Below are 27,453 nucleotides of genomic sequence, written 5' to 3'. Positions count from 1 at the left end.
AGTACTACTCAGCTATTAAAAAAAATGAATTTATGAAATTCCTAGCCAAATGGATGGACCTTGAGGGCATCATCCTGAGTGAGGTAACCCAATCACAAAGGAACTCACATAATAGGTATTCACTGATAAGTGGATATTAGCCCAGAAACTTAGGATACTCAAGATATAAGATACAATTTGCTAAATGCATGAAACTCAAGAAGAATGAAGACCAAAGTGTGGACACTTTGCCCCTTCTTAGAATTGGAAACAAAACACTCATGGAAGGAATTACAGAGACAAAGTTTGGAGTTGTGACAAAAGGATGGACCATCTAGAGACTGCCATATCCAGGGATCCATCCCATAATCAGCTTCCAAACACTGACACCATTGTACACACTAGAAAGATTTTGCTAAAAGGACCCATATATAGCTCTCTCTTGTGAGACTATGCCAGGGCCTAGCAAACACAGAAGTGGATGCTCACAGTCAGCTATTGAATGGATCACAGGGCCCCCAATGGAGGAGCTAGAGACAGTACCCAAGGAGCTAAAGTGATCTGCAACCCTATAGGTGGAACAACATTATGAACTAACCAGTACCCTGCAGCTCTTGACTCTAGCTGCATATGTATCAAAGGATGGCCTAGTTGACCATCACTGGAAAGAGAGGCCCATTGGACTTGCAAACTTTATATGCCCCAGTACAGGGGAATGCCAGGGCCAAAATGTGGGAATTCGTGGGTAGGGGAGTGGGGGGAGGGTATGGGGGACTTTTGGGATAGCACTGGAAATGTAAATGAGGAATATACCTAATAAAAATATTTTTTAAAAAAAAAGAAATTAGCTGTGATTAAGAAGAGACCAGCATCATTGAGTTGACATCTTCTGGGAAGTGGTTTTTTTTTGAGAGCACAAAGAGGCTGTGTTCCAGAGATAGCCAAGGTTTTACTCGTGCTGCAGCGGGACTTAGTAATGTGTAAGGGTCACCCAGGTGGTACTGGTTTTGAAGGCATGAAGGGGTCATGCAGAGCAGCTGAGGCTCGGCACTGTGAGAGGCCATGGAAGGCCATTGGTGACGGTGCAGCCTCAGTTGCAATTGACGGCCCAGGACTGAAGGGGTCATGCAGTGTTTTAGAGATGCCAGTATCATGAGATGACCACCAAGAGCAGCAGCAGTGGAGTACAGGGATCTGGAGCCTAGAGGACTATGCCTGTGCTACAAAGGGCATGGCTGGAGAAGTGACCCAAGCCCTTAGAGGAGCCCAGATGATAGTGAGTTGGATCACAGACATTGGATGGTTGGAGATTTTTGCTTTTGATTGTGACTGTGCCCTGATATTTTTCCCTCTTGAAGGAAGTTTTTTAGTGAAGCCCATAGTTAGAGACTTTGAATTTTAAAGTACTTTGTATTTTAAAAGATACTGGATATTTTAAAGGGATTGAACTTTTAATATGTAAAGACTGTGGGACTTTTAAAGTTATTTAGATCTTGGGGATGAATAAGAACTAAGGGTTGAGGTTTATTAGTGATGTGTTGGGGTGTCAAGTTGACAAGAGGTCAATTGCACTGACTAGTTTTGTGTCAACTTGACACAGCTGGAGTTATCACAGAGAAAGGAGCTTCAGTTGGGGAAGTGCCTACCTGAGATCCAGCTGTGGGGCATTAGCAGAATACCTATTACCTAGGTAATCTATATAGGTATGTCTATAGGTCAACTTAGATGATCTCTCATTGAGATTCCTTTTCAAAAGGATTCTAGATTGTGTCAAGTTGATAATTAAACTAAGCATCAGAAAATATAGACATGGAGTTACAGCAAAATAGTTACTTAAATTTATGTATACGTATCATTTTCAGCAAATTACACCCCAAATTATTAGCTACATCATGAATTTATTGTCTTCTAGTCTATGAAAGAAAAGCTTTGCAAGTTGATGTGCTTTATAAGAGACAATTTCTGGTAGCTGTATTTGGCAGAATTCAAGCTAACTAAACAAGATTAGCAGAATTCCGAATCATATGTTGTTTATTATGCTAATCAGGTTTCCATCACTGCCAAAATAACACAAATCAACAACTTCAAGGTAAATTTATCTTAGTTTGTCCTAGTTAGTGTTACTGCTGTGAACAGAAATCATGACCAAGGCAGTTCTTATGAGGACAACATTTAATTGGAGCTGGCTTACAGTTCATTATCATCAAGGTGGGAGCATGGCAGCATCTAGGCAGGCACGGTGCATGCAGAGCTGAGAGTTCTACATATTCATCTGAAGGCTGCTAGTCAAAGACTCCTCACTTCCAGACAAGCTAGGACTAGGGTATTATAGCCCATACCCACTATGACACACCTACTCCAACAAGGCAACATCTCCTAATAGTGCCACTCCCTGGATCAAGCATATACATACCATCTTAGAGTTCAGAGCTTTAATGATTCAGTTCACAGTTTATTGGCTTTGTTGCTTTGGGGCATAACAGAATAATTTATCATAGTGTGTTGAAGGACATTGCTCACTATATGGTGTTTAGGGGAAAAAGGAAGAGGAAAGCAAGGACTCCAATAGCTCCTTCTAGGGCACACCATGGCAATTATGTCCTATGCCGTGATGGTTTTACCATCCTCTAGTAGTAGCATAGACTGTCCACCAGTCTTTATTATACCAGCATTGGAGGACTTTGAAACTCATCTAAAACGGTGAGTTTTTTATTTAAGCTTTATTGTAAATGGTTCAGAAATGTTCAGAAAGTTAAGGGATTTTTAAAAAAATTTTCTTTAACCTTTAGCCATTGCATTGTTTCTTTTACAAACTGTTTGGGTTCAGCTACAGGTCTCTGTGCCCTATGTTCAATACTGGCAGAACAAAATGTCAACTTGATGTCTGGCTAGTGACAAGTATATTATGGAACTGATCTGTATAACTCATTTCCAGGCACCAATTTACATAGTAATTGTTTTAATGTCACCATATTCAATTTTCAGTGACTGCTTTTAGTCACTCCATTTTCTGTTCCAATCTTTCCATGTCAACTGGATTTGATAAAGTAATGATAACGGGCAATTTATATTGCCATTGACAGGTCTGAAAAACTAGTGTTGACTGCCATGCATGAGTATTTGAGTACAAAGGGGTTATCATTACTTGTTTACCCATTTACCCATATATTTATTTGATCATATGAATATTTTAAATAAAAACATGTTATTTGGAAAAACAAAAGCTTTTATGGTAATCTTTTTAGACTTGTACTATGAAACAGTAGAATGAGTACATGATCATCTGTGCATTTGCATATTCATGGTCAGTATGAAGGCAATGAGGGCTAGGTAAAGAGTAAAAATATGATGCTGATATTTTCTAAATTGTTATTGTATCTGAGAAAATGAGTGCCTGGTAAGTATTTTAAACACCGTTTTTCTTTAGGTCTTAAAGCCCAGGGATTGCTCCCTTTGCAGAACATTTCAGAAGGTCAGGAATAAATGTATGCAGTCCAACAGTAAGGCTACCCTGGTATTAGAACAGAGAGAGGCATGCTCAGAAGTGGGCACATTCAGATGTATTTTGGCAGTATATTTTAGAGAGAGAGAGTTTATGATTAGATTAACAAGGGAAGATAGAATATCAAAGAAACCAGAGGCAGTATAAAGCCATGAGAAATTTTCGAATGTGGTATCAGTTGTAAGTGATTGTTGGGAAAGACAAGATGAAAAGGTGAGGGAAGAGAAAGCAGGAAAGATTTTATCTCTCAAAATAGACAAGGTGGTTAAAAATAGAAGTGTCAGTGTAGCTGTTGCTTCTATCAAATCTCACAACATAGATTGGAAAATATACTGGGCATTTGTAGCATAAAAAGGAACCACACGTTTGTAAAGAACATTCTGGTGTCAGTGTGTTGGAACTGTGACTGGATAGGAAGCTGAAGAAGTCAACCCCAAGACAGACTTCAGTGTTGTGAACTGAAAGAAATATTGGATCAAGGGAAATAATAATAATGTGGAAGCTCTAATGCTATCATGCATGATTAGGCAAAAAGTGAAATAGTATTGAATATGAGATTAATATTGAGTTCTACACAGCTTCAGAGAATTATAAACAATCCTTTCTTACAGTGGGTTTCCTGATTTTCTTCTGATTATTGTCCCTCTCAAACCATAAGACCTAACAAACCCTTTGTTCTACAAGTTGTTTTAGTAATTTGTTTCATCATAGCAATACTATTATTAGAGCCATTGACTCTAAGTATCCTGACAGTCTGTGTATGGATTTAGGGCTATCTACTGGAACATGGACAATCTATCATGAGCCATATCCCTAGTGAAAACGGACTCTCCCTCCACAAGCAGCCACAAATATCAATAGTTCCAGTCAGTGCTGGTGGTTCATGAGCTGATGTCCCATCCATACTGGAATGAAGCCAGTCAATGATCATCGAAACCTGTGCAATCATCTTTATCTGGCGAGTGAAGCACAGCAAAGGCATAATGACCTCTTGTGTTCATGCTCTTACTTTTTGAAATTATACAACATGGCATCCTTTCTTCCTTTCCCTTTCTCTCATCAAACCTTCCCATACACCTTCTTTGCTCTCTTTCAAATTCATGGCCTCTTTTTCATTGTTATTGCTTGCATGTATATGTATGTGCATGCATATATGTCCCAAAACACAACCTGCCCAGTCTAAATAATTCTACCTAAATGTGTGTTTTCAGGCATCCTGATTGGACAACAAATTACTATGCTCTTCCCTGGAGGAGACTGTTCCTCCTGCTTGTAGCATGCCTTTGTTGCCTGTAGTTCTTTGTGTAGATTGGAGGCCTTGTATCTCCACCCCAACTCCTCTTTGTTGCTGTTCACTTTAGCAAGTATGTTGTTGTCTTTCTTCAGCTTATGATTAGACAGTCAAGCTTGTGAAAGTTTATGGTGTTGCTTCTGACATCACTAGGAGAAACAATCTCACAGCTAGTTCCCTGACTTGACCCTCTGGCTTATTTCCACTTCCTCTTTTGCAGTATTCCCTGAATTAAGGAATAGGAGTTGTTTTGTAGATGTATTTACTGGGCCTCTGTTTTTAAGAGGCTGCCTTCACTGTGCCTTTTACTATTATTTCCTTGGATACAGTGAGACAGGTTTCTTTTACTGCTGTCAATATTCTGTTTGTTTGATTTGTAGCAGACACATAGTCCTTATGCTCACAGATAGTAACTAGCACAGTAGGGATTTTAAACATGGAAGCTGCTCTCTTCAAAGGAAGAGATTTATCACCTGTTTTCTGCCTGGAAGGCTAGGATTGTATATGGTTAATAGCCTGGTGACTGGTGCTCTATCTATTGACCAGACCACACTGAGCTCCTCCAGACTCTTATGTTTAAATCAGTCATCCTCAGACCCTTATCATGAGCCAGGTTTCTCAGTCAATCTACAGAAACCATCTTTATGAAAGCGGTCACATGTATTGTGCTTACATTTGCCGGAAATAAACTACCCTCTCTCAGACTCTTGAAGTTTGAACCAAACTGGCTACTAAGTCCTACTAATCCTGACATTTTTCTTGCCTCATGAAGATCAGTACTCTACAGGCCATTCACATTTATATTCCTTGAAATTTTGATTTTTTGATGTTTAAGTGTCATATTTTTCAATAAATCTGAGATATTTTCCCTTATTAACCATATTTTTAAAAAATATTTTATCTGCTTTTTATTCTCTGTTTTGTCCATCAAGAAGACTCCCTCCATAAATTCTCAAATACTTGGTTGGGTCATGAATTCATCCAAGTTGTTATTTGATCTTCTTCAGAGTATTTTTCTGTGTTTTGAAATAACCTCTATTTTTATTAAGCTTCAGCATTTCTTTATAGCATAACTTCTAGACTTCTGTTAAGATGCTTTAAGACTTTTTTTAAACTTAGTTATTTTTCTTTTGGTTCTTCTCTATAGCTGTAATTTCTGTTTAATCATTAGTGTTTTCCATTTAATGACATTCTACGACATTCTTTCTTATTTTGTTGGTAATTTTTTTTTTCGAGACAGGGTTTCTCTGTATAGCCCTGGCTGTCCTGTAACTCACTTTGTAGACCAGGCTGGCTTCGAACTCAGAAATCCGCTTGTCTCTGCTTCCCAAGAGCTGGGATTAAAGGTGTGCACTACTACTACCCCGCTATTGGTAACTTTTTGTTTTAGTTTTGCCATTATATTGAAAGTGAGTGGTTTAAAGTATTTATTTGTTACAACTTCTACTATCTCTTATGGCAAATTTATATATTTTTGACTGTATGTGTTCTTATTATATTAGTATACATATTAATGTGTGTGTACATGTGCGTATGTTTGTGCATGTGCATGAACATGAACTTGATCCATGTATAGGCATAATTCACCATATTTATTTTGAGGCAGGTATCTCCCTAAACTTTGACTTGTACAATTCAGCCAGAGTGATTGGCAAAGAAGCCCGAGGGCAACCTCACTCCTGTCTCCTTCCCATCACTGAAGTTACAAATACAGGTTCTGTGTGAGTTCTGGTGATCTGAACTCAGGTATTCATGCTTGTGTAGAATGCATTTCACTGATTGGTCTATTTCCCTATTACCACATAGTATGATATTCTCTCTCTCTCTCTCTCTCTCTGTGTGTGTGTGTGTGTGTGCATATGTCATATGTGTGTATGTAAACCATACTTTATTGTTTTGATTTTCTCTGGGTCTCTGTGCATCACAGAATGTTGGAATCTAGACATATTAATATCATATTACAAAAGATAATGTTTCTACACACACCAAGTTTGTTATTAGAATTCCTTGTTTAATTCTTAATAATTGACCTGATTATTTTAGGGAAGTCTATATCTTTCCAATAGAGTCTTGTGGTCCTAGTGTTGATAACCAGAAGGGATTGCTTCAATATTTCTACACTTAAAAGGTTTTTTTCCCCCTTTCCAGGCCATACTCAGTTTGTAGTTTCAATAAACCCTTCTTGGTTGCTTGCTTATTTTTATTAATATAATATCTTGGAATCTTGGAATTTATATCATTCTACAGATGAAGTCATTAAAATGATGTCTCTTTTGAAGACATATAGTATATTTTTATTGTATTCTTTTCCATCCTCCAGCTCCACCCTACCGCTCTGTCTTTACACAACATCATGTGTTTTTTCATGCTAAAAACACACAAACATAAAAACAAGCATAAAAGTCAAAATAGTAATAATAATAATAATAATAATAAACATAGAGTTCAATTTGATTTATCAACTACCAACTAGTCCCCAGCAAGAGGCCACCTCTGGATTAATTGATATAGCCAAGTTTGGACATATGTACTTAATTTAGGACTCTTCCCGGACCTCTGGTTCTTTACTTCCTTCCTGACAAATAATGTCTACAGACATTGCTACATCGTTGTGGAAAAAAAAAAAAAAAAAAAACAACTGGCTGCCTTCCAAGTGGTTTCCAATCTCTAGTCTTCCTCAGAGTATACTGAGATGTTACAATTTTCTGCTATGTTTAGAAAAAGCTGCTTTCTTTGGGGAGAGCATGAACACAAATTATTGGATCGTATGCATCCTGAAGAAGCAGGGTTCTTCAGAGGAAGTAGGGGTGGCGGCATGCCAGGATCCCAAGGCTGACACTGTTTCCTTAAGAATAACAAAAGTTTCTCAGACCCACATTTGTTATGTGTAAGTTATATTCTTTAGCACTGCTTTTACTTTGTAAAAAATTCTGGAGTGAGTAAAATTAAATAGTGAATTTAGAGTTATGATTGCTACTTTAACATTTATAGAAAAAAATCAATTTCTTCTCTGCAGTTTGGAAACTTCACTTAGAATTGTCTACACAGCCCAGGTTGACCTCCAACCCTTTAGCTCTGTCCTTAGGTTCTCAAACGTTAGGATCACAGGCAAGTGCAGCCATGCCTGACATCTATGCTGTTTTCTTTGCAGAATTCAAAATGGGACTCTATTTCTCACAGCCACACATATTTTTTAGTATTTTATTTGATTCTTACCATAAATTCACAAAAAGTTCAAAATTCAATAGATATAGGAGTGAAGCTGCTAGGTTTGCTCGTTTGCTTGTTTATTTTGTGTACCCAGATTTCCCACTGACAGGCTTCTCCTCAGCCTTATTTCACTTTTCAAAGACTCTGTTTCATGATCTGTCATTCACGCTGAGGGCTGAATGCCTGACAGGTAGTCAGCTGTTGTCTCTCACAGCAAATGATTGCTCTCTCCATAGTCATACTTAGAGTGACAAAACCTCTTACCTATTTCTCAGTCTTAAGTCAGAAGATGAGGAGAATGTTCACAAATGTGTTATTGTAGTGATTTCATTATCAATCTATATCTTGACTTACAGAAACACAATTATGGACTGATGTGTATACTGTCTGTCGTATCTATACACAATAATACAGCTCTACTCAGTATGGGAAGCAGGCACATTTCAGTTCTGAGGGTTCACTTTTATTTGTTGAAATTGACCATTCATTCCTTTCATTCCTTTACTTCTTTATTTATAACCTTTATTGATATTTTTAATTTAACAATGTTTTGAAATGTTTTTAATTTGAATATCATTTGATTAAAAAAACATATTTTCTACTTTCCGCTCTGACAGTATCACACCCGACTGGAGGACAGGAAGAGGAATCCTATTGTACTATGATGCTGAGTTTACTTGTGAGCTTACTGAATGAAGGTGATTAATGAACTTCACATGCATGCCACCCTAAGAACATTAAAAAAAGAGTCACTGTTACCAGCCATAATGTGCTGAAATCTGTTAAAATTAGAAATAGAAAATATTATTCTTGGCAAACTTTTGGCTACTTATATCCAAACATTTCTGTGAATGCGTTTTAGCATTAAAAAGTCAAACCTATTAAATCACTTTTTAAATATATATTTAAAATAAATATTTTAAGCATATTCACTAAATCTTAATTAAAAGTTGAACACATATCTATTATTTCTTAAAGCAAATTAACCCACTAATTTAATTATATAATGGCAATTCAAATTTAGAGTTAGAATTAATTTATTTTTCATGTCATACATTTTATGTAAATGAAAATAAGCAAGGTAAATAGTAAATAGAGAGGAATTTAATAAAGCATCATCATTAGAAACAAACAATAAACAATTAACTAAAAACCCTTAGTAGATTATGCTACAAATGATTGGCAGACCTGGTCTCAGTTTGAAAAATCTTAATCTGTAGCCAGGGAAATAAAGGAAGGCTGCATCCGTAGTGTAATAGAAAAATAAAAGTTCAGATAGAAAAACAAACTTTTCAACTTCATTATATAGACTGTGGAAATCAAGTCGGTTGGATATTACACCCTTTTTTAGTAGATAAGGATGTTTAGACTATAGAATATTAAACAGTCAGAAGTTTAAGCTAAGTTCTGACTATGCTCACAAACTCTCTTTGTTATCTGTAGAAGGGGCATACTGTGCTCTTTATCAGGGGAGGAGAATCCTTTCCTAACAAATGTTCCAATAGGCAAGGCACAACGAGATGAATACACTGGCTCTTTGTGAGCCTTATCAGATAATATTCCAGCACAAATACAAACAACTGTGATTAGGAATGTGAACGTACCATGCCTGGCCTACCTATATTTCCTGATGTGGGCCATTCTTGCAGGCAGAAACCTGTCCTTGTATTCTGAACTTTGAGCGCAACACCTTCATATCTGTAGCTGCCTCATATCAAAGAAGCTCGTGCCATGGAGGCCAGATGTCCCTCATCCTGGAGCTCAGTACTACATTTTATATTTGACTCACATCTGAGAACATTTCTCATCAACAGAATTGCAATATTAAAGGCAATATTTTAATAGAAAATGACTTTTGGGACAATCTCTCAAATGCTTCTGAAACTGTCCAGATAGCATGAGTATGATATACTTGTGTGAAATCACTGTAATACTACTAAATTCAATCATATGGTCCAAGAGCTGAACAGTGCTCCTGCATTTTCTCAGGAGATGAGATATCACTGAGTTTGCTCCTAATACTCCATATTACATTTATTGTCAAAGCCATGAAGCTAAAACTATTCATAGCTAGGGAAACTCAGTTGTATGAAATAAGATAACAAAATGGAAAAGCCACGAAGCAGGGTAAGACAATTGTAATTTTAAAATGTCCTAGATACTCAGCCACCTTACAAGTACCAAACCTCATGTAAGAAACACATTCATGGAAATTTGTATAAAAACCTGTATTTCAACATTTTTAATGCATTAAAAGTACTTAAAATAGCAATCGCTTATTTATATGAGTCTGATGCAGTCATATAATTCCCTTATTTGAGACATTTATTTATTTATTTATTTATTTATTTATTTTTATGTCACTTTATTTCATGTATTTCTTTCTCTGGGAAACAGATGAATGTTATTGAGAAAGAGTGTTAAAACTCTGGTTAGTTGGCTCAGCAGGTAAAGGCTCTTACAGTCAAGCCTGACACTGAAGTTAGATTCTTTGGGACTCATTTAGTGCAAAGAGAGACTTGAGATCTTCTCTGCATTCCATAAATTACCCTTGACTTCTACAAGTTCCCAGTGGCATATACACACCCCATTCCCTACCTCAAACACAAACATATGTACATACACATATACAAAATAAAAAATAACTGAAAGATTAGGAAAGATTTTGTGTCTATCCAGTTACAGGTACTACGGGAGTGGCAGGTGCTTAATAAAAGGGTCCTCTGTATCCACCAGTGGGCGTGGGCATTTCATAAAAAAAGTACCTATGTATCCACTAGTGGGCATGGGCATTTCAGAATAAAGGTCCCTATATATCTATCAGTGGGCATGGGCATTTCAGAATAAAGTCCCTATGTATCTATCAGTGGCCATGGGCATTTTAGAATAAATGTCCCTATGTATCTATCAGTGGGCATGGGCATTTCAAGAGAGCCAATGCCTCTCCTTTTACATTTATTTTTTCTCATACACTAATTATGTTATGCTCTGAATCATGTTAATGATAATAACAGTTAGACTTGACTATGCCAAGGATGGGACACTTGCTCATGCATCCCTCAATCCTTCATTACCACTTAAATATTTATGTAGAAATTTAGCAAAGCATTTTTCTATATAGACCAATCTTCCATAATTTATACATGTCTTCATATTATATATTATGAATTCACATAAACACCTTAAATTTTTTACTTTCCTAATTGTACATTAAATAAGATGTTGTAAATACTACAAAACACATATGTGACATGCCAGATAGATGTCTAAATAGGAAGGTAAGACACCATATTCTGGTGGCGAAAACTTAAAATGTGTTATTATGAAGTCAACCCTTAAGATAGCTAGTAAAAGGACATCTGTAAAACAAACACCTTCATATCTTATCACCATCATATCTAATAAAATAAGAAAAGAAGATAAAAAGAAAGATTCTACACAATGAGGCAGCAGACATGATAAAGAGGTGGGTAGTTAAAAATATACAGATTGTATAGGTTATAACTTGAAGACATACAGATTTATAGTATGGAAAAACTAGAGAAAGGTGATAATATAAAAGCACAGATATTATAAACTGTCTGCAAAACAGGGAGATGATAAAAAATGGAAAAAGAAATTTAAAAATTTTAAATGAAAAAAATCTTGACATAATTTAATTGCCAGGATATAAGTACAGCTCATCAAATTATTGCCCATTGTCATTTGACTTTAGTTCATGCATGGTTCTAAGATGAGTCTATTATTGTCTATGACATATGCAACCAAAGACAGCTGTTAGCTTTGAGACTAGTGAGAACTAATGAAGCAAGGGAAATAAAAGGAATTAGCCATGTGGTCTGATATTTCTAAAGTAGCTGGTAGTGAATATTCTTCAGTGTAAGCAATAGTGTACACTAATCATAGCAAACCAACTAGAACAGAAGCTAGAAAAATGAGCTTGAGAAGAGGTCCACAGATCAGCAGTGCATACCAGAAGCATACAAATTCTGAACTTGTGAATTAGAATCAAGAGTAAGCTGAAGACAACCCTTCAACGTAATATTTTCACAATAATTTTAAAGCCCAGAGGAAAAAAAAAACGAAAGAAAACGAAAGAACTTGAACCCTTTCCTTCTGGGACTGTGAGACTGTACAACATTTCTGTAAACTATTTTGTTTCACACTCACACAAATCTTGCATCCCACTTTACAGACTGAATCAACATAAACAAAGTATGGTCAGTTAACTGCAGAATAGTTACATGAATAACACTGAAATATGTGTTGAATTGATTCTGTAATATCTAGGGTCATCTGCATAGAACATTTGACAGTGTTACTGTCAAATCCATCCACTCAAGAAGCACAGGGAAACTGGAAGCACGGATTTTCAGCAGTGTGGGTTCTGCAAGGATATAGCTTGTGTTTTCTTGCAAGTGAGACTCTGACAAAGTCAGGGAGCAGCAGGGTCCACTTGTTGCCCTTTTGAGAATCAGATATGGACTGAAATCCAGCTAAGCTGTCATCCTGGTCATCGCTGAACACCGTTCTGATATAGTCTCTGCTAGTGTTTGCTTTGACTTTTTGTTTGATATCATTTTACTCCATGGCATTTGGCCCTTTTCAGGATCCAGGTTCAGTTTCCTTCCTTAACATTTAGAATAATATTTTTTTGGTAATCTAAATTCAGTGGATGTAATAAAAATTTGAAAATAGTTTTTTTTTTTTTGTTTTTTGGTTTTTTTATTCCAAGATTGGGGTGACACAAAAATCATGCTCTGAAAAGCTCAGTCTGTCAATTTCCCTCTGGTCCTATTTCTGACTGCAACACTTTCCACTGGAAGGTACCTTAGTAGGTTGGAAATTTGGGGGGAGAAAGGAGATAAAAGAAAGTTTTTTTTTTTTTTTTTTTTTTTTTTTGGTTTTTCGAGACAGGGTTTCTCTTTATAGCTCTGGCTGTCCTGGAGCTCACTTTGTAGACCAGGCTGGCCTCGAACTCAGAAATCCGCCTGCCTCTGCCTCCCGAGTGCTGGGATTAAAGGCGTGTGCCACCACGCCCAGCAAGAAATTATTGTCTGAACATATTTATGATGCCAAAAGTGCAGTTTAATCTTCAATAGAGGAACATTAGATATTATAATGTCTCATACAAAGAAAGGGTTTTGGTCAGTGGGAACCACTACAGATAATTGTTGACAATCTGGGCATCGTTTATATGAATAAAAGGCCAAGGACTGTATATAGAATTTTCTGTTAGCTCTTCACATTAATCCTACCTATACTGAAGGATATTAGAAAATATAATTTAACACACATTCTGATGGCAAAGGCAGTAATTCCTATTTTTGACAAATAAAATAAAAAAGTAGTGGTGCATATAAAACTATAGCCCTAATGCATAAGATATTTTCTTATATACAGGTTAATTATCAAATGCTGAGTTTTACTTAAATACAATTCTCACTTAATTTATGGCTCTAATCTTTAATTCTTTTGTAGTTTCTCTTATTTTTGTTGGCTCTCTCCATAACTCCCTCTTTCCTACCCTCTGTCTCTCCCTTCTCTCCTTCCCTTCCTCCCTCTCCATACCCCTCTCTTATAAGTGTGTCTGAAAGGATATTGAGGTGGGAGTCACCAGTGGAGTTGAATCCTTGTTAAGGTGTTGGAAATTCTATTCACTTCCCAAGCTGTGACATTCTTTTGGCTTTGTTTAAGCCATCAGAAAACCACAAGAGATTAGATGGCCTGACCCCAATAAAATTAACAATTTATGGATTATGTAGAGGTTGGGAAAGGGAGGTAGATTCCAGAGGGTAACATGCAGCACCATTCTTAGTTTAATTTATACTGTATTTAGCTATAGTTCAATAAACATAACTCAGTGTCATTTGTAAAACCACAAGCATTTCACAAAGTGACAGGAAATTGAAAAAGGAACTATGACCATGTAATCGCTCATTTTAATCATTCTTTATGGGGATAATAGGTCAAGGATCCTAAGTAAAGCTGCCTGAGAAATCATTCCATTGAAGGTTCATATCCAGAGACAGTTCTGGTGACATCAACAACCAGGATAAAAAAAAAATTATCTCCAATCTATAATGACAAAGAAAAAGTATGGATATCTTCTTTAAAACATTTTTTAAATGAAGATAATACAAGTAATGAAAATGTATTATTTTTCAGATTCTGTGTTATAGTTTAGATTCAAAATATGTGTCTCAGGCTAATGCATCAATCACTTGATCTCCAGTGGTGGTGTTGTTTCCTGATGTCTTCTAAACTCTAGGAGGTAGGGTTTAGGTAGAAGAAATGAAAGTGGCCCTTACACTTTACCTCCTGGTTCAATTTCCTGCTCAATCTCTAATTGGGGGTCACTTAGATGTGTGTATGTCCCTGCTGGTAAGATGCACACATGTACTTGCCTGAAGAGACCCATTCTGATTCATCTATAGCTGCAGGCTGCCCTTTTGGGCAGATCTCTTTCTGTTGTCCTAAGCTAAATCACCTCAAACCTGGCCAAATAAAGCGTTCCCCTTAGTTTATTTTTTTCTTTTGTTTTTTATTATCCTTTTAAAAAAATTACAACAATGAGAAGGTAACCAATGCAGCTGACATTCTTTCAGAATTTATAAACTTATTTAACTTTAATTTCACATACTTAAAATTACAAAACATGAAAATTTCAATCAAAATGATTAATGTGGTATGCTGATTACATATATCACGGTAATATGCATTTAATAATTACACAGAACAATCAAGGAGACAAACATACTTAGCATGCTTGTACTCACTTGGCATGGCGTATGTCTGGCAGAGACCTCTCTAGAGCAATATTGTTGCTGACAAAAATGTTGAAGCCGTTTTCCCTGTAAGCTGAGTCATCACGGTCCTCTTCAGTAAGTGGGTATGGTTTTCCATGTTCACCTTTCCCTACGAAGAAAGGAAAAGAAATTAGGTTTTCATCTGAAAGAAAATCCAGTTCATATTCCAGAACAGAGAGTCAACAGATAACGGAAAATGAAAATGTGAAATTTATACACACTGGCATATTTTTAGCCTTAAAGAAAAGTTTAAAATGCAACATACACAGAAAAACTATTGAATTGAAATCTTTTATATTAAACAAATAAAACAATACCCCAAAGACAAATATTTCATTTTTCTTATATGTGTTACTTAGATATTAATTATTATATATGTATGTAAGTGTACCTGCATGTGGATGCTGGAAGCTGGTATCAATATTACTACCCCACCTTAAACACTAATGTGATTTCTCTAGTGGAGCCTACCTCACATACATCAAACATGCACACATGTAGGCATTACACACATATATGTGTCTACTTTTAAGCAAAGACCATACTAAAATGTGCACTACAAACAGACATATGCATAAAACTTCAGGGCACTAGTGGAAATACTGTTTAGTATCTTTCTTCATTTGTACATTAGCTTAGGCACACTTAATGATTTACATGTTATTCAACTGAAACTGAAAACGCAGTAAAACTAACATTTAGCATTTAAAAAAGACATTTATCGCTTACTCTATACTTTTTAAAGGCTAAAGTGTGTCAATCTTGTAATATGGGCTATTTAACAAAATAACTAATGGATTGCATTTTGGGTACATTGAGTTTATTAGTTCTTTTATATGCAATTCCGTGGTTACACATTTTCTTATTTGTTAAAACCTTATTATAATGAATTGCAAATAAAAAAAAAAAATCACACAATAAAATTAACCAGCCCCGAAGTCTATACATCTCAATGAAAGCCTGAATTAGAATAGCCATTCAGAAACTATGGAGATTCAGATTGGATTTTACATTTTCAACATCCAATATATTTTATCATCCCCATGGCAGTCTCCCTCTCTTCCCAGGTCTTTGTTTAACACAGTCTCTCCCTGACTCCCACTTCCCCGAGAAGGGGAGGGCCCATGGGTATCAACCCACCCTGGCACATGAAGTCTCCAGGGCTAGGCAAAGTATCCCCTCCCACTGAGGCCAGACAAGGCAGCCCAGTTTATGGAACACATTCAACATACCGATAACAGCTTTAGGAACGGGCACACCCTATCCCCGGTTGTTGGGAGACCCACATAAAAATCAAGCTACACATCTACTACAGATATGCGGAGGGAGGAGAGGCTAGGTCCAGCCCATGCAGCTGCTTTCTACCTATCTCTGTACCTTCTCTGGAACAGTTGATCTAGACACTCAACTGAGAGGACCGCAGGCGCTCAATCGCATAGCATAGCACCTGTACTTCTTTTCCACATAAAGAAGGTATCTAGGTAGTCTTAGCCTCCAGTCAATCACCTTCCCTTCCTGAATATTCTCACCCCCAATCCTCCATAAATATATCATCCCTGGTTCACCCCGTTGTATAAAGTATACACATTCTCTACCCCAAATAGAGCAATATGAAAACGCAAGGACAGTCTTCGAGAGCTGCTTCATTAAAAATTGCCACATGGAAAGCCTTCCCCAAAGGGAGCGGCACCTAAGGCTTCCAAAGGTTTTTCTCTCTACTTGGCCCTTCCTCCCAATAGGACTGGACACAGCCTGTCTTGGGCTCCACTTTCCCCTTCCTGCCTGGCATGCCAAATCCTAGAAGGGAAACAGGTACCATGGACCCCGTTCCTGACTTCCTCTTCAGGTAGTGCATAGGACGTGGCTGGTTAACCAGAAAGGAGTCCTGGAACGGCATATGTTGTCCCATATCCCATTTTGCCCTTCTGGTCCAGCATGCAGCAGTGGCTGACTCCCGAAGAGAAACGGTCTCTGCCCACCCTGTTCTGGCTTTCGCTCTGCCTTCTCTGGGCCAGCATGTCAACACTGTCTGGACAAGCCCAGTAGAGAGGCAGAATACAGTACCACAGAGGAACTTGTTTATATGGAGCAATTATTTCTGAAGCACTTTTTCCTTGAATCTCGTCGGGATTTCATATGACTTCACTTATTTTACTCGTGTGTGTGTGTGTGTGTGTGTGTGTGTTAAATACATATGTATTTATACAGTTGTACTCTATGCCATAGCTTTCCTGCCAGTATATTATTCTAAACGTACCATGTTGGTTTTTATACTTTCTTGCTAACTGCTCACTTTTAAAACTCATTGTATCTCATAGAGTTTTAAGAGTCCAAGTCTTAGTGGTGGCACATGGCTTTAACACTAGCACTTGGGAGGCAGACATAGGCATATTTCTGAGCTTGAGGCCAGCCTGGTCTACAGAGTGAGTTCCAGGACAGCCAGGGCTACACAGAGAAACCTTGTCTCAAAAACCAATTATTATGTATATATTAAAACAAAGAGTCCAAGTCCTTTTTTTCCAAACAACACAGTATTTTTTTTTGTTTATACAATAGAAGCTCTTGAATGAAATACAGATTTTCATTTAATTCTATAACATAATAAATAACATGGCTTCTATAAGCATTTGCTCCCTGACTTAAAAGTACTACAAATTTAAGTCTGGATATATATTTTTAAGTGTGTATAGGTATGCGATTATATTATTATAGGCATGATTTTATTTTAATAGAGAATCCTCTGCTATGTTAAAATATTACTTTGTATTAATAGAATATTACATTTTAAATTCTTTGAAGAATTTTGTATTTTTCAACTTTATTACTCTGTTTTGCAACTTGGTTGATTGTTGTTTGTTTTTGTTGTTGTTTTGGGCTTGGGAAACTGAGTTTCTAGATCAAGGTATACTCCAAAAATAAGAAGAGAAGGCATTCTTTTTAACTTCTTCAATCAGGATTTAGACAGTTCCTTTAGTATATATGATATCCACATCAAGCAGGGGCATAAGACGAAAATATACCTTTAAGAACACAATGAAGGTAACATCCATGTGGCTCTGTAGCAGATCTCTACCACTGTATTACTGGAATGGAAGAACTGACAACTAGTCTTGGTCCTAGGTGGGTAGAGTCAGAAGTAGCCAAGGTTCAAAGTCATTATCTGGTACACAAGAAGTTTGAGTCTAGTCTTTACTAGAGACCTTGCCTCAAAAAAAAAAAAAAAAAAAAAAAGCCACAAAACACAAAACACCTCTCTCCACCTCCATCCCCAATACAAAATAGAATCCTTATATTTAGACTCTCTCCATTTTAGTATTTGGGAAAATGTCCTGTAATTATTCTATAATGTAAACAGAAGTTTAAAATTTGAGTGAGAAATTTCATGTAGAAACAATTGTACTGAAATTTTATACACACACACACACTCAATACAATTATAGAGTGAAATAACAAATTTTAGATCCATCCAATCTGCATGTGAATAAAATATGAAGATAAAAGAACTTTATTACAGATTTACATGATTGGGAAACCTTTAAAATGTGAAAATCTGTCCTCTATAAAATGTTAAAGCAGCCTTAATTATAATAGCCAGAAGCTGGAAAGAACCCAGATGCCCCTCAACAGAGGAATGGATACAAAAAATGCGGTACATTTACACAATGGAGTACTACCCAGCTATTAAAAAGAATGAATTTATGAAATTCCTAGGCAAATGGTTGGACCTGGAGGGCATCATCCTGAGTGAGGTAACACAATCACAAAAGAACTCAAATGATATGTACTCACTAATAAGTGGATATTAGCCCAGAAACTTAGTATACCCAAGATATAAGATACAATTTGCAAAACACATGAAACTGAAGAAGAACAAAGACCAAAGTGTGGACACTTTGCCCCTTCTTAGAATTGGGAACAATCACCCATGGAAGGAGTTACAGAGACAAAGTTTCGAGCTGAGACAAAAGGATGGACCATCTAGAGACTGCCATATCCAGGGATTCATCCCATAATCAGCCTCCAAACGATGACACCATTGCATACACTAGCAAGAGTTTGCTGAAAGGACCCTGATATAGGTGTCTCTTGTGAGACTAGGCCGGGGCCTAGCAAACACATAAGTGGATACTCACAGTCAGCTATTGGATGGATCACAGGGCCCCCAATGGAGGAGCTAGAGAAAGTATCCAAGGAGCTGAAGGGATCTGCAACCTTGTAGGTGCAACAACAATTATGAACTAACCAGTACCCCGGAGCTCTTGACTCTAGCTGCATATGAATCAAAAGATGGACTAGTCGGCCATCACTGGAAAGAGAGGCCCATTGGACATGCAAACTTTATATGCCCCAGTACAAGGGAACGCCAGGGCCAAAAATTGGGAATGGGTGCATAGGGGAGTGAGGGGTGGGAGGGTATGGGGGGCTTTTGGGATAGCATTTGAAATGTAATTGAGGAAAAAAGTAATAAAAAATATTTTTTAAAAATGTTCAAATTAAGAATAGAATTGATTTTGACATACATGGCCAGTTACACCTTGATTTACACTTCATTCTCTAAATTGTATTTAATAAGGAAGGTACAAGAACGTGCCGCTTTTATTATCAAGACTGTCCACAACAAGCAGCAGGTTAATCATCACATTTGGTAATTTTACATGTACTTATGCAGCCCTCAGTAAAGTGCAGCACATACCCCTCCTATTCTTTTCACACTTTTGTAGAGATATTTTTTAATTCTTGGCTTCAAAATTGGCCACACTGCAGACTACAAATATAAACAACGGATAATGGTATAATCATTAGAACCTCATAGAAAGAAATTAATTTACTCTGTGTGACAGTTTAGTGAATCTTTTAGTGAAAGATTTTTCAAATAAAAGAGTGGCTTTTTTAAAAACTATGTAACAAAACAGGTACATTAATATATATAGTATATTAGAAATTGTATAGTGACTTTATAAAACTAGGTTTTAAAATATCGCAGTTTCATACATGAGGGCAACAGATTTTATTGCAAATGTGATGAAGTTATTTTAACTCTGAGTACCCGGAGTCATGAGATCCCCATGAATCTGAATTTCTTTGGTTAAAAAGAAAAAAGAAAAGAAAAACAAAACAAAACTGAAAAAAAAAAAACCCTGAAGAATCCAAACTAAATAACAAATGGAGTACTATAACATTAAAATATTTACTATTGTTATGAAATTATATTTGTACATTTTCAAAAATAGTGATACACTATAATGTAACTCATTATAAGAAATGTATATTCAACCCAGAATGCCTTCTTTTTAAGTTCTGAAATGCTGTATCAGTTGCTATTATTAAAATAGTTTAAAAAATAGATGTGATGTTTTAAATCATCAAAGCATGAAATTAAATATTGTGGGTAAATATATAAGTTTCAAGTTGAAAACAACTTCTCTAGTATATAATTGATGCTGTATACTCAGAGGAGATATTGGCTACTTAAACTGGGGATTTATACTGATTTTCTCACAGTGCACCTCGTGTTTGTCTCCTGGTTAAAATGACATTACTATGAGTGTCTTATAGATTGCTACGACTATCAGTTTAGGATGTGTATTGATTGTGTGCTAAATGCACCACTGGGTAGGGAAATTGAAAATGTACACAGTGTCTTGGCAGGCCTGAGAAAGCTGAGGACATACCATGATTAGGAAGATAAGGGCACATTTATAAAGTAGCTACTGTGAGAAGAAAACCTGGTATATGTAGAATTAAATATACTGAACAATAAAGCAAATTCTGATGAACCAGGGAGCTTGGTGCAATCCAAGGAAGGAAGGATTACCCCTCAAGTTATATGAAAAGGCAGGGTTAGAACATTTTTAAAAAGGGAATGTGTTGGACATAGTTAACGTTATGAAGTATCTGGGATAATTGAATTATGCAAACTAAAATTTGAAATGCAGTGCGAAACAAATATTTAATAAATGTATTTTATGAGACAAATATCTGTTAACTTTAAATACTGAGACATAAAATGGGTTTAGGTCAGAGGAAATCTTCCAGGGATGCTTTAAATTATTAGAACTGTTTCTTAGAAATAAGTAGTGAAAGGATAGTATAAAGAAACCAGTGAGAATAAGCAGTGTGGAAACTCAGAATTCCATGAATATTGATGCCTTCGAGCTTTGTTTATTTGTAGAGATCTTTCATCACTACTCTAACATAGAGAAGAATTTCAAAGTCTTTATCCATTTTCTCCTTTCCATTTTCTCTCCCTCTTCCTCCTCATTCTCTTCCTTCTTTCCTTCCTTCCTCCCTTCCTTCCTCCCTCCCTCCCTCCCTTCCTTCCTTCCTTCCTTCCTTCCACCCCACTATCCCTCCCTCCCCTCCTTTATTCTTTTCTCCCTCTCTTTTTCTTCCTCTACTTTTTCACCTTCCCTCCCTTGGCCTTCAGTCTCCTTCTCTCTCACTCATACATGCCCCAACCCTTCTCCTTTACTATTCCCTTTTAAAAGGAGTGTCTTGCTACATAACCTTGAATTTCCCCGTGTGGACCACAAAAAACTGAACCACATTGTGATTCTCTTGTCTGTGTCCCATAGCTGCTGGAACTACAGGAATGTGAAGACACTTAGATCCCTCTGCTTTTGTTCACAAATTACTTACAATTGTGAACTAGCGTTTTTATCTAATCAATGACTTTCAGGGAGAATGTACACCCTGAAAAAGGAAAAGGCTTTGCTGCTCAATATAAAGTCTCCAACATCTAAAAGGTGACCACCACATAGTAGGCACCAGTCTATATAAGTGGGTCAATAATGAGATGTTAAGGATTTGGGCTTTATTTCCTAGGGGAAATAAAGTTATTTATTTTCCTGAAAACAAATATTGATCACTTTATCTGAGAAAGGGTTTGAGGATTAAATGATTATCAGAGTTGTTATTTTGATGTCAAAATTTAAAAGAAAAAATTAAAAATAGGATATTGGAATTTACAAACAAACATAATAATCTTTGAGAAAACTTTAGTCTAGGACTCTGTCTTTAGGTGCAGAATCTAGCTCACTGAAGGGTGTTTGTAGCTCCTTTTATTTTCTGTATACATGGAAGAAAAAAATCAGGTCTTTATATTGCATAGACTTCCAATTGCTCCTACGAAGAAAATGGACATGTGAAAAATATGTATAACATCTATCTGATAAGGCATTTGAGTGTGAAAATTTCCACTATTATTATGAATTAATAATAAATAATAGTTATTGCTGCCTAGACTGTCCCCAAAACACTGGGCTCTTGCTTCATACCCTCATGAGGATTTAGGATAGAAACTTCCTCACTGGCTTAAAGATGTCTTCAGTAAACTATTCAAAGACCTTAACTTCAAAGTGATTAAATCCAACTTCATTAAGGTTAGAAATGTCTACATTTTAAATGAACAAATTAGCTTTCTATTTATGTCAATCTTTCTCCAATATATGACTTGATATATGATACATGATTTATGAGATACATGATATGTAATATACAATAAAAATATAATATGATCATGTATTGTTTCTTCAGTTCACAGGATCTTGAATACCCATATCTTATTACTTATCTGTATCACTTATAAAAAAAAATGAGTGACTCTTTTCAGGACCATCCCAGCAGGTGTGCAGTTGCTTAAGCAGAATTCCCATTTCATGACTCACTTACAGACTCATCCGTGTCTTCTTGGAACTAAGCACTGAAGATTAATTTTACAAAAAAGGCAGATTGAATATGAATATCAATAAAACATGTTCACACAATATTATCTTGCTCTGGGGAAATGAGTAAGTCTCTCTATCCCTGAACTGTCAGTAGACTGCTACTAAATTTGCTTTAAATGTCTTCTTTATTTTTTATTTGAGTAAGCAGCATATTTTTTTGTGGATGTCAGAAGGGGTTATTTTCTTATGCCAAATTTTTCATCAAGCTTGTTCCTCTCCTAAGCATGTGATAACCAGAGCATATAGACTATATATTTTCTTCCCTTGGTAGTTTACATTACAGTGATTGACTGTCTGACTGTCTGTGTATCTTTGAGAGGTAAACAGATTATGAAAGCCATTGTGTCCATGAGAAACTAGACCCTAAGTACTTACATAAACTGTGTGTTTATGGAAGTTGGAATGCTGGTCACTATTGTATTATCAAATTTAGTATATATGCATTGCGAAGGAACAGAAAATTTGGGAAAGAAGGCTCTAAAATTTATTTGTCTTTGTGTGTGTAATCGAGGCTTTATAAATTATCCTTAGTTGTAGTATTTTATTCCAATCATTTCAGTTACACCTGAAAATAGTTTTGGCATGTGGGGAGCGGGTGTGGCAGCAGTCCCAAGAAGGAGCCAGGGACTGCAGCTAAGTCTTATGACTTGCACCTGACTTCCTCATACATCTGAATATAAGCCACAAACATCGTGAGAGCTGCGCAGGTGTACCAGGTTACTGGCGAAGCCATTTTGGTGGAGATATGCCCCTGCTGCCCTGATTAGCTGAAGCTGTGTACCTGGTGAGGTGATGTGGCCTGCTGTGAGTGGATGGGAACTGATAGTATATAAGAGTGAGAGGCCCAGGGCTCGGAGTCTTTTCGCCTACATAGTCAATGATCTGCCAATAAACGTGTGCAGAAGGATCCTATTGTGGTGTCTTTCTTGCTGGCGAGTCAGGCGTCCCACAAATGGTGCCGAAACCCGGGAAAAGTAACATCTTCAGGCATGAGCGAAGACCCCCTGTTACAGGGAGGATTCAGAACTGCATCACGGGGAAGGAGCAGTTAATGAAGTGTTCCCGCAACACAGACTGTTGAGAAAGATTCAACTGTGTGGATTCAGAACTCTTCAGCTGGGGAACAGTGGTACCAGTAAGTAAAAAGAAATTAATGTGAGTCTCTGAGAGGTATGCTTTCTTACACAGTAGGTCCGGTAATTGTCGCTTGCCTTGATAAGGGTAGCAACTTTTGCAGGAGCACCAGGGAAGCATATCAGAAAGAGAGAGAAATGAAAAAGAAGGCATGCGCAGAAATATAAGTAAAATAAGAAATATAAGAAGAGAAAAATGAAAATAAGCTATTTCAGATGTCTCCTAGGGACAGAAGGAAAATGGGAGATGTCCTGTTTCCTCTCTGGCTCCTATGGAGATATTCTTAGCTCTGGTTAGGATACCTGGGTCCCTTTGAGACACCAAGTTCTATTCCCTGCCTGTCTATTATCTGTTTTTTGGTGCACCAAATTGTCCATATGTCTGTCATTTCGTGTTTGTTTTTGTTTTGTTGTTTTAGAGGCAAATATAAAGTTGCCAGGAAGCAGGCACAAAGTAATGATAAGGTTCCTGATTTGGGGACAAGTTAAGGTTCATAGTTTTGGAACAAGTTAAGGTTCACGGTTTTGGGACAAGTTGCACCAAGCACCATGGGGAATTGAGGTTTGCAGAGGAACAGAGGGTTTTACCAAAAGGGGTTTTGCTAGTCTGGAAGTTAGTGAGAAATTGCATAGAAGATAGAGAAAGATGTGGCACAGAACTCCAGAGAGGTAATGAGGCGCTGAATCAGGTAAGAGAGGAGCGCTCTCAATTGGTTTGGGAGAGAGGGTCTGTTTGTGTTTCCTCAGGATCATCGACAACAGCTGCAGGTCCTGGAGTAGCTGACCAGAGCAATTCAGGGCAGGTGGAGCTGTGAGGACGTAGATGTTCCTGTGGCTGGGAATGCTCCGGCTAGTGAACACTGAAGAGCTACATTGGGTCTGTGTTCCTGAAACCCATGTCATTGACACATTCAAGTGTTTCTTCAATTCTTTACATCTAATGATTCACTACAATTGCCTTTTTTCTATGTTGCTTCAGCTAAAGGGATTGTTGTATTTTCAGATGATTCAAAATATTTCACAGATGAGTGATTGTGTTCAGCTGTACCTACTAAAGTTAATGTTACCTGGATTCAAGGGGTGTGGCCTGCCAGTATATCCAAGGGCAATGGCACTATACCCTCTCAACCTAGATGGGCCCCCCTTTCCTTTTTGTAGGAGTGTTCCTGATTCCCTTCCACCTTGGGCAGTGCACCTTATATGTATGGTTGTTATGTGGGGTGAATGGTAGTTGCACTGATCTTTCCCCCCTAAGCATGGTGGTGAGACGGGCACTCACATTGGCAACCTCATCTACTGATATAGACATTATATTTACTAAGAGATGATTTATCCAAATTGCTTTTTTCAGCTTTGGGAAAAGGTTTGTAGAACAAAATGATAAAATATGCTTTTTTCATATTTTGCGTAATGACAGCAGTTATATGTCCTAAAACCTTAAATGTACACAATTATTTTATCTTTTCTAATAGTCTCTACTTCAACCTCTGTGGAAATTTTCTACACAAATCAATGTTTGCTTACTGCTATATATAAAATTCTTAAGTTTCTACACTAGTCAATTTGTGTCCTATGGGAGAGTAGATGTGGTACAGGGAACAGAGAACCAAAACTAAGAATGTATTTTTTAAAAGTCACATAAAAACCTTCTATAAACTTTAAAAAATATTTAAAGTAGACTCAAATGGAGGTATTCTACAAGGGTGGATGTTGATCCTAGATATCATGAGTTATTAAAACAAAATGCTTGTGCTAAGAAAAATTCTAGTACCAGATAAGAGAAAACTTCTTAGGAGTTTTTGGGTTGAAAGGATCCAGAAGCCTTTAAATTATACAGTTTATGATAACCTTGGCTGCCTACAGTAACAGATGGTAAGTCCCAATTGCTGAAGGTAGAAGGCACTGTATATCTTGATTGCAGAATACAACATATTGCCATGATAGCAAGGTATCATTGCTGCAGACACCACCTACCTAACTTATTGAACATGGAGAGAGTTAGCCGATGCCTATACATAGGCTTCACCCCTATATTCTAGTATCTTTGGTAAAGAAAGGTACTCTGAAAGCTATCTAAAGTAAAACATGAACTCAGTGACAAAACCTTGATCTAAAATGCTGTCCTACCTGCAAAAATATATTAGGACAATGGTGGCACAAAGCTTATGGCAATAATCGAACAAGGTCTCATTTGATTTAAGGATTACTCCACCAAATGGAATGAACCCATACACAACACTGCTTTTATAATCAAGAGACATACACTAAATATCCCAGAGATGTAGGTAAAATCAAATACTATTGATCTGGAAAAACGATGTAGTGATAAAATGACTCTGAATGATATTCTGCTATATTCATAGATAAGTGACTTATTCAGTCATCATCAGAGGATCTCCTGCAGCAGATGTGAACAGATGCAGAGACCCACAACCAGCTACAACACACACACACACACACACACACACACACACACAGACACAGAGAGAGAGAGAGAGAGAGAGAGAGAGAGAGAGAGAGAAAGACAGACAGACAGACAGACAGAAACATAAAGAAAGAAACTAAGACAGAGACAGAGAGAGTGACAGACAGAGACAGAGACAAACAGAGAGAGTGACAGACAGAGGGCAACAGAGAGAGAGAGAGAGAGAGACAGACAGACAGACAGACACACTTTGGAGCACACAGCTCTAAATAAGATGTCTTAATCAAAATCCCTCAGAGCTCAGGAAACCCTGAGAAAAAGGAGGCAAAGAGATGTAAGAGAGAGGTGACAAAGGACACCAGAAGAACAGGTCCTAGTAAACAAATTGAGCAAGGCTCATATAGACTCATGGAGGCTGAAGCTGTAAACAGTGCAAATGGGGGCCTGCACCAGGTCCTCTGTATATATATATTACAGCATTCACCTTAGTATTTTAATGACACTCCTGAGTGTGCTCTCTGGTTCTTGTACCTGCTCTTGGAGTTCTTTGTTGATTGCTTTGCATAGCCTTGATGTGATGCATTTGTTATATCTTATATCTTATGTTTTTTGTTGTTGTCTTAGAAGCCTGTTCTTTTTTGAGAGACAGAAAGTTGTGGATCTGGTTAGAGAGCAGAATGGAGGGGAACTGAGAGGAGAAGAGGGAGGGGAAACTTTCATCAGGATATATTGTATGATAAAAGAATCTATTTTCAATAAGAGGGACAATAATAAACTACTTTGTAAGTTAGAGAGGGTAATGAGGTGGCTATGAGCAAAGCACAATGATTTTTATGTATTAAATGGTATAATTAAGCCTCTAACCTTGTGCACTAAAATTAATTGAGACATAGTTCTTTAAAATAGATAAGTGAAATTATCCAGTAGTCATTATTAATATCCAGGGAATTGGGAGAGATGTGAGTTTTACAGTATATTGAAAAATAAAACTATCAAGAAAGATATATAATTTTGTCAAAACAGATCATTTGAGTGAATGCATGAAATCCACAAAATGATATGGTAAAATAAACAAATTTGCTTTTAAGAATCCAAGATTTCAAATCATCTGACTCAGAAAATGGCACATATATTCTCTGCAGCTTTTATTCCCAACTAAGTAATTTTAGAGATGCTAACCTTTTCTGTCATTTGATTTTTCTCATGGAAATAAACAGCCCTTCATGTTCTTGCCTCAGGAACTAAGTGGAGCCAGAGTCCAGTGTCTGACTGGTGTCTTTGTTACTGCTGCAGCTTTAGGACTGGAAGAACATTAACTTGATATAGAGAAGGAATTTCGGTGATCAGAGATGCAGGGGTAGAGTCAAGGAAGAAGTC

General features: G+C 37.0%; 1 protein-coding gene across 1 annotated transcript in view; it reads right to left on the bottom strand.

Moving 5' to 3' along the window:
* Window positions 1-27,453, bottom strand: part of Galntl6 (polypeptide N-acetylgalactosaminyltransferase like 6) — a 1,086,926-nt gene that overhangs the window by 630,734 nt on the left and 428,739 nt on the right. The window contains exon 4 of the mRNA XM_021169756.3: window positions 14,762-14,900. Within this exon, the coding sequence (XP_021025415.2) occupies window positions 14,762-14,900 (139 nt within the window). The remainder of the gene's footprint in view (window positions 1-14,761; window positions 14,901-27,453) is intronic.

The sequence above is a fragment of the Mus caroli genome, unplaced genomic scaffold (genome assembly GCF_978045245.1).
Source record: "Mus caroli unplaced genomic scaffold, Mus_caroli_1 scaffold_10, whole genome shotgun sequence".
NCBI lineage: Eukaryota > Metazoa > Chordata > Mammalia > Rodentia > Muridae > Mus > Mus caroli.
The sequence above is the reverse complement of the archived record's forward strand: the minus strand, read 5'-3'. Positions and strand labels throughout refer to the sequence as shown.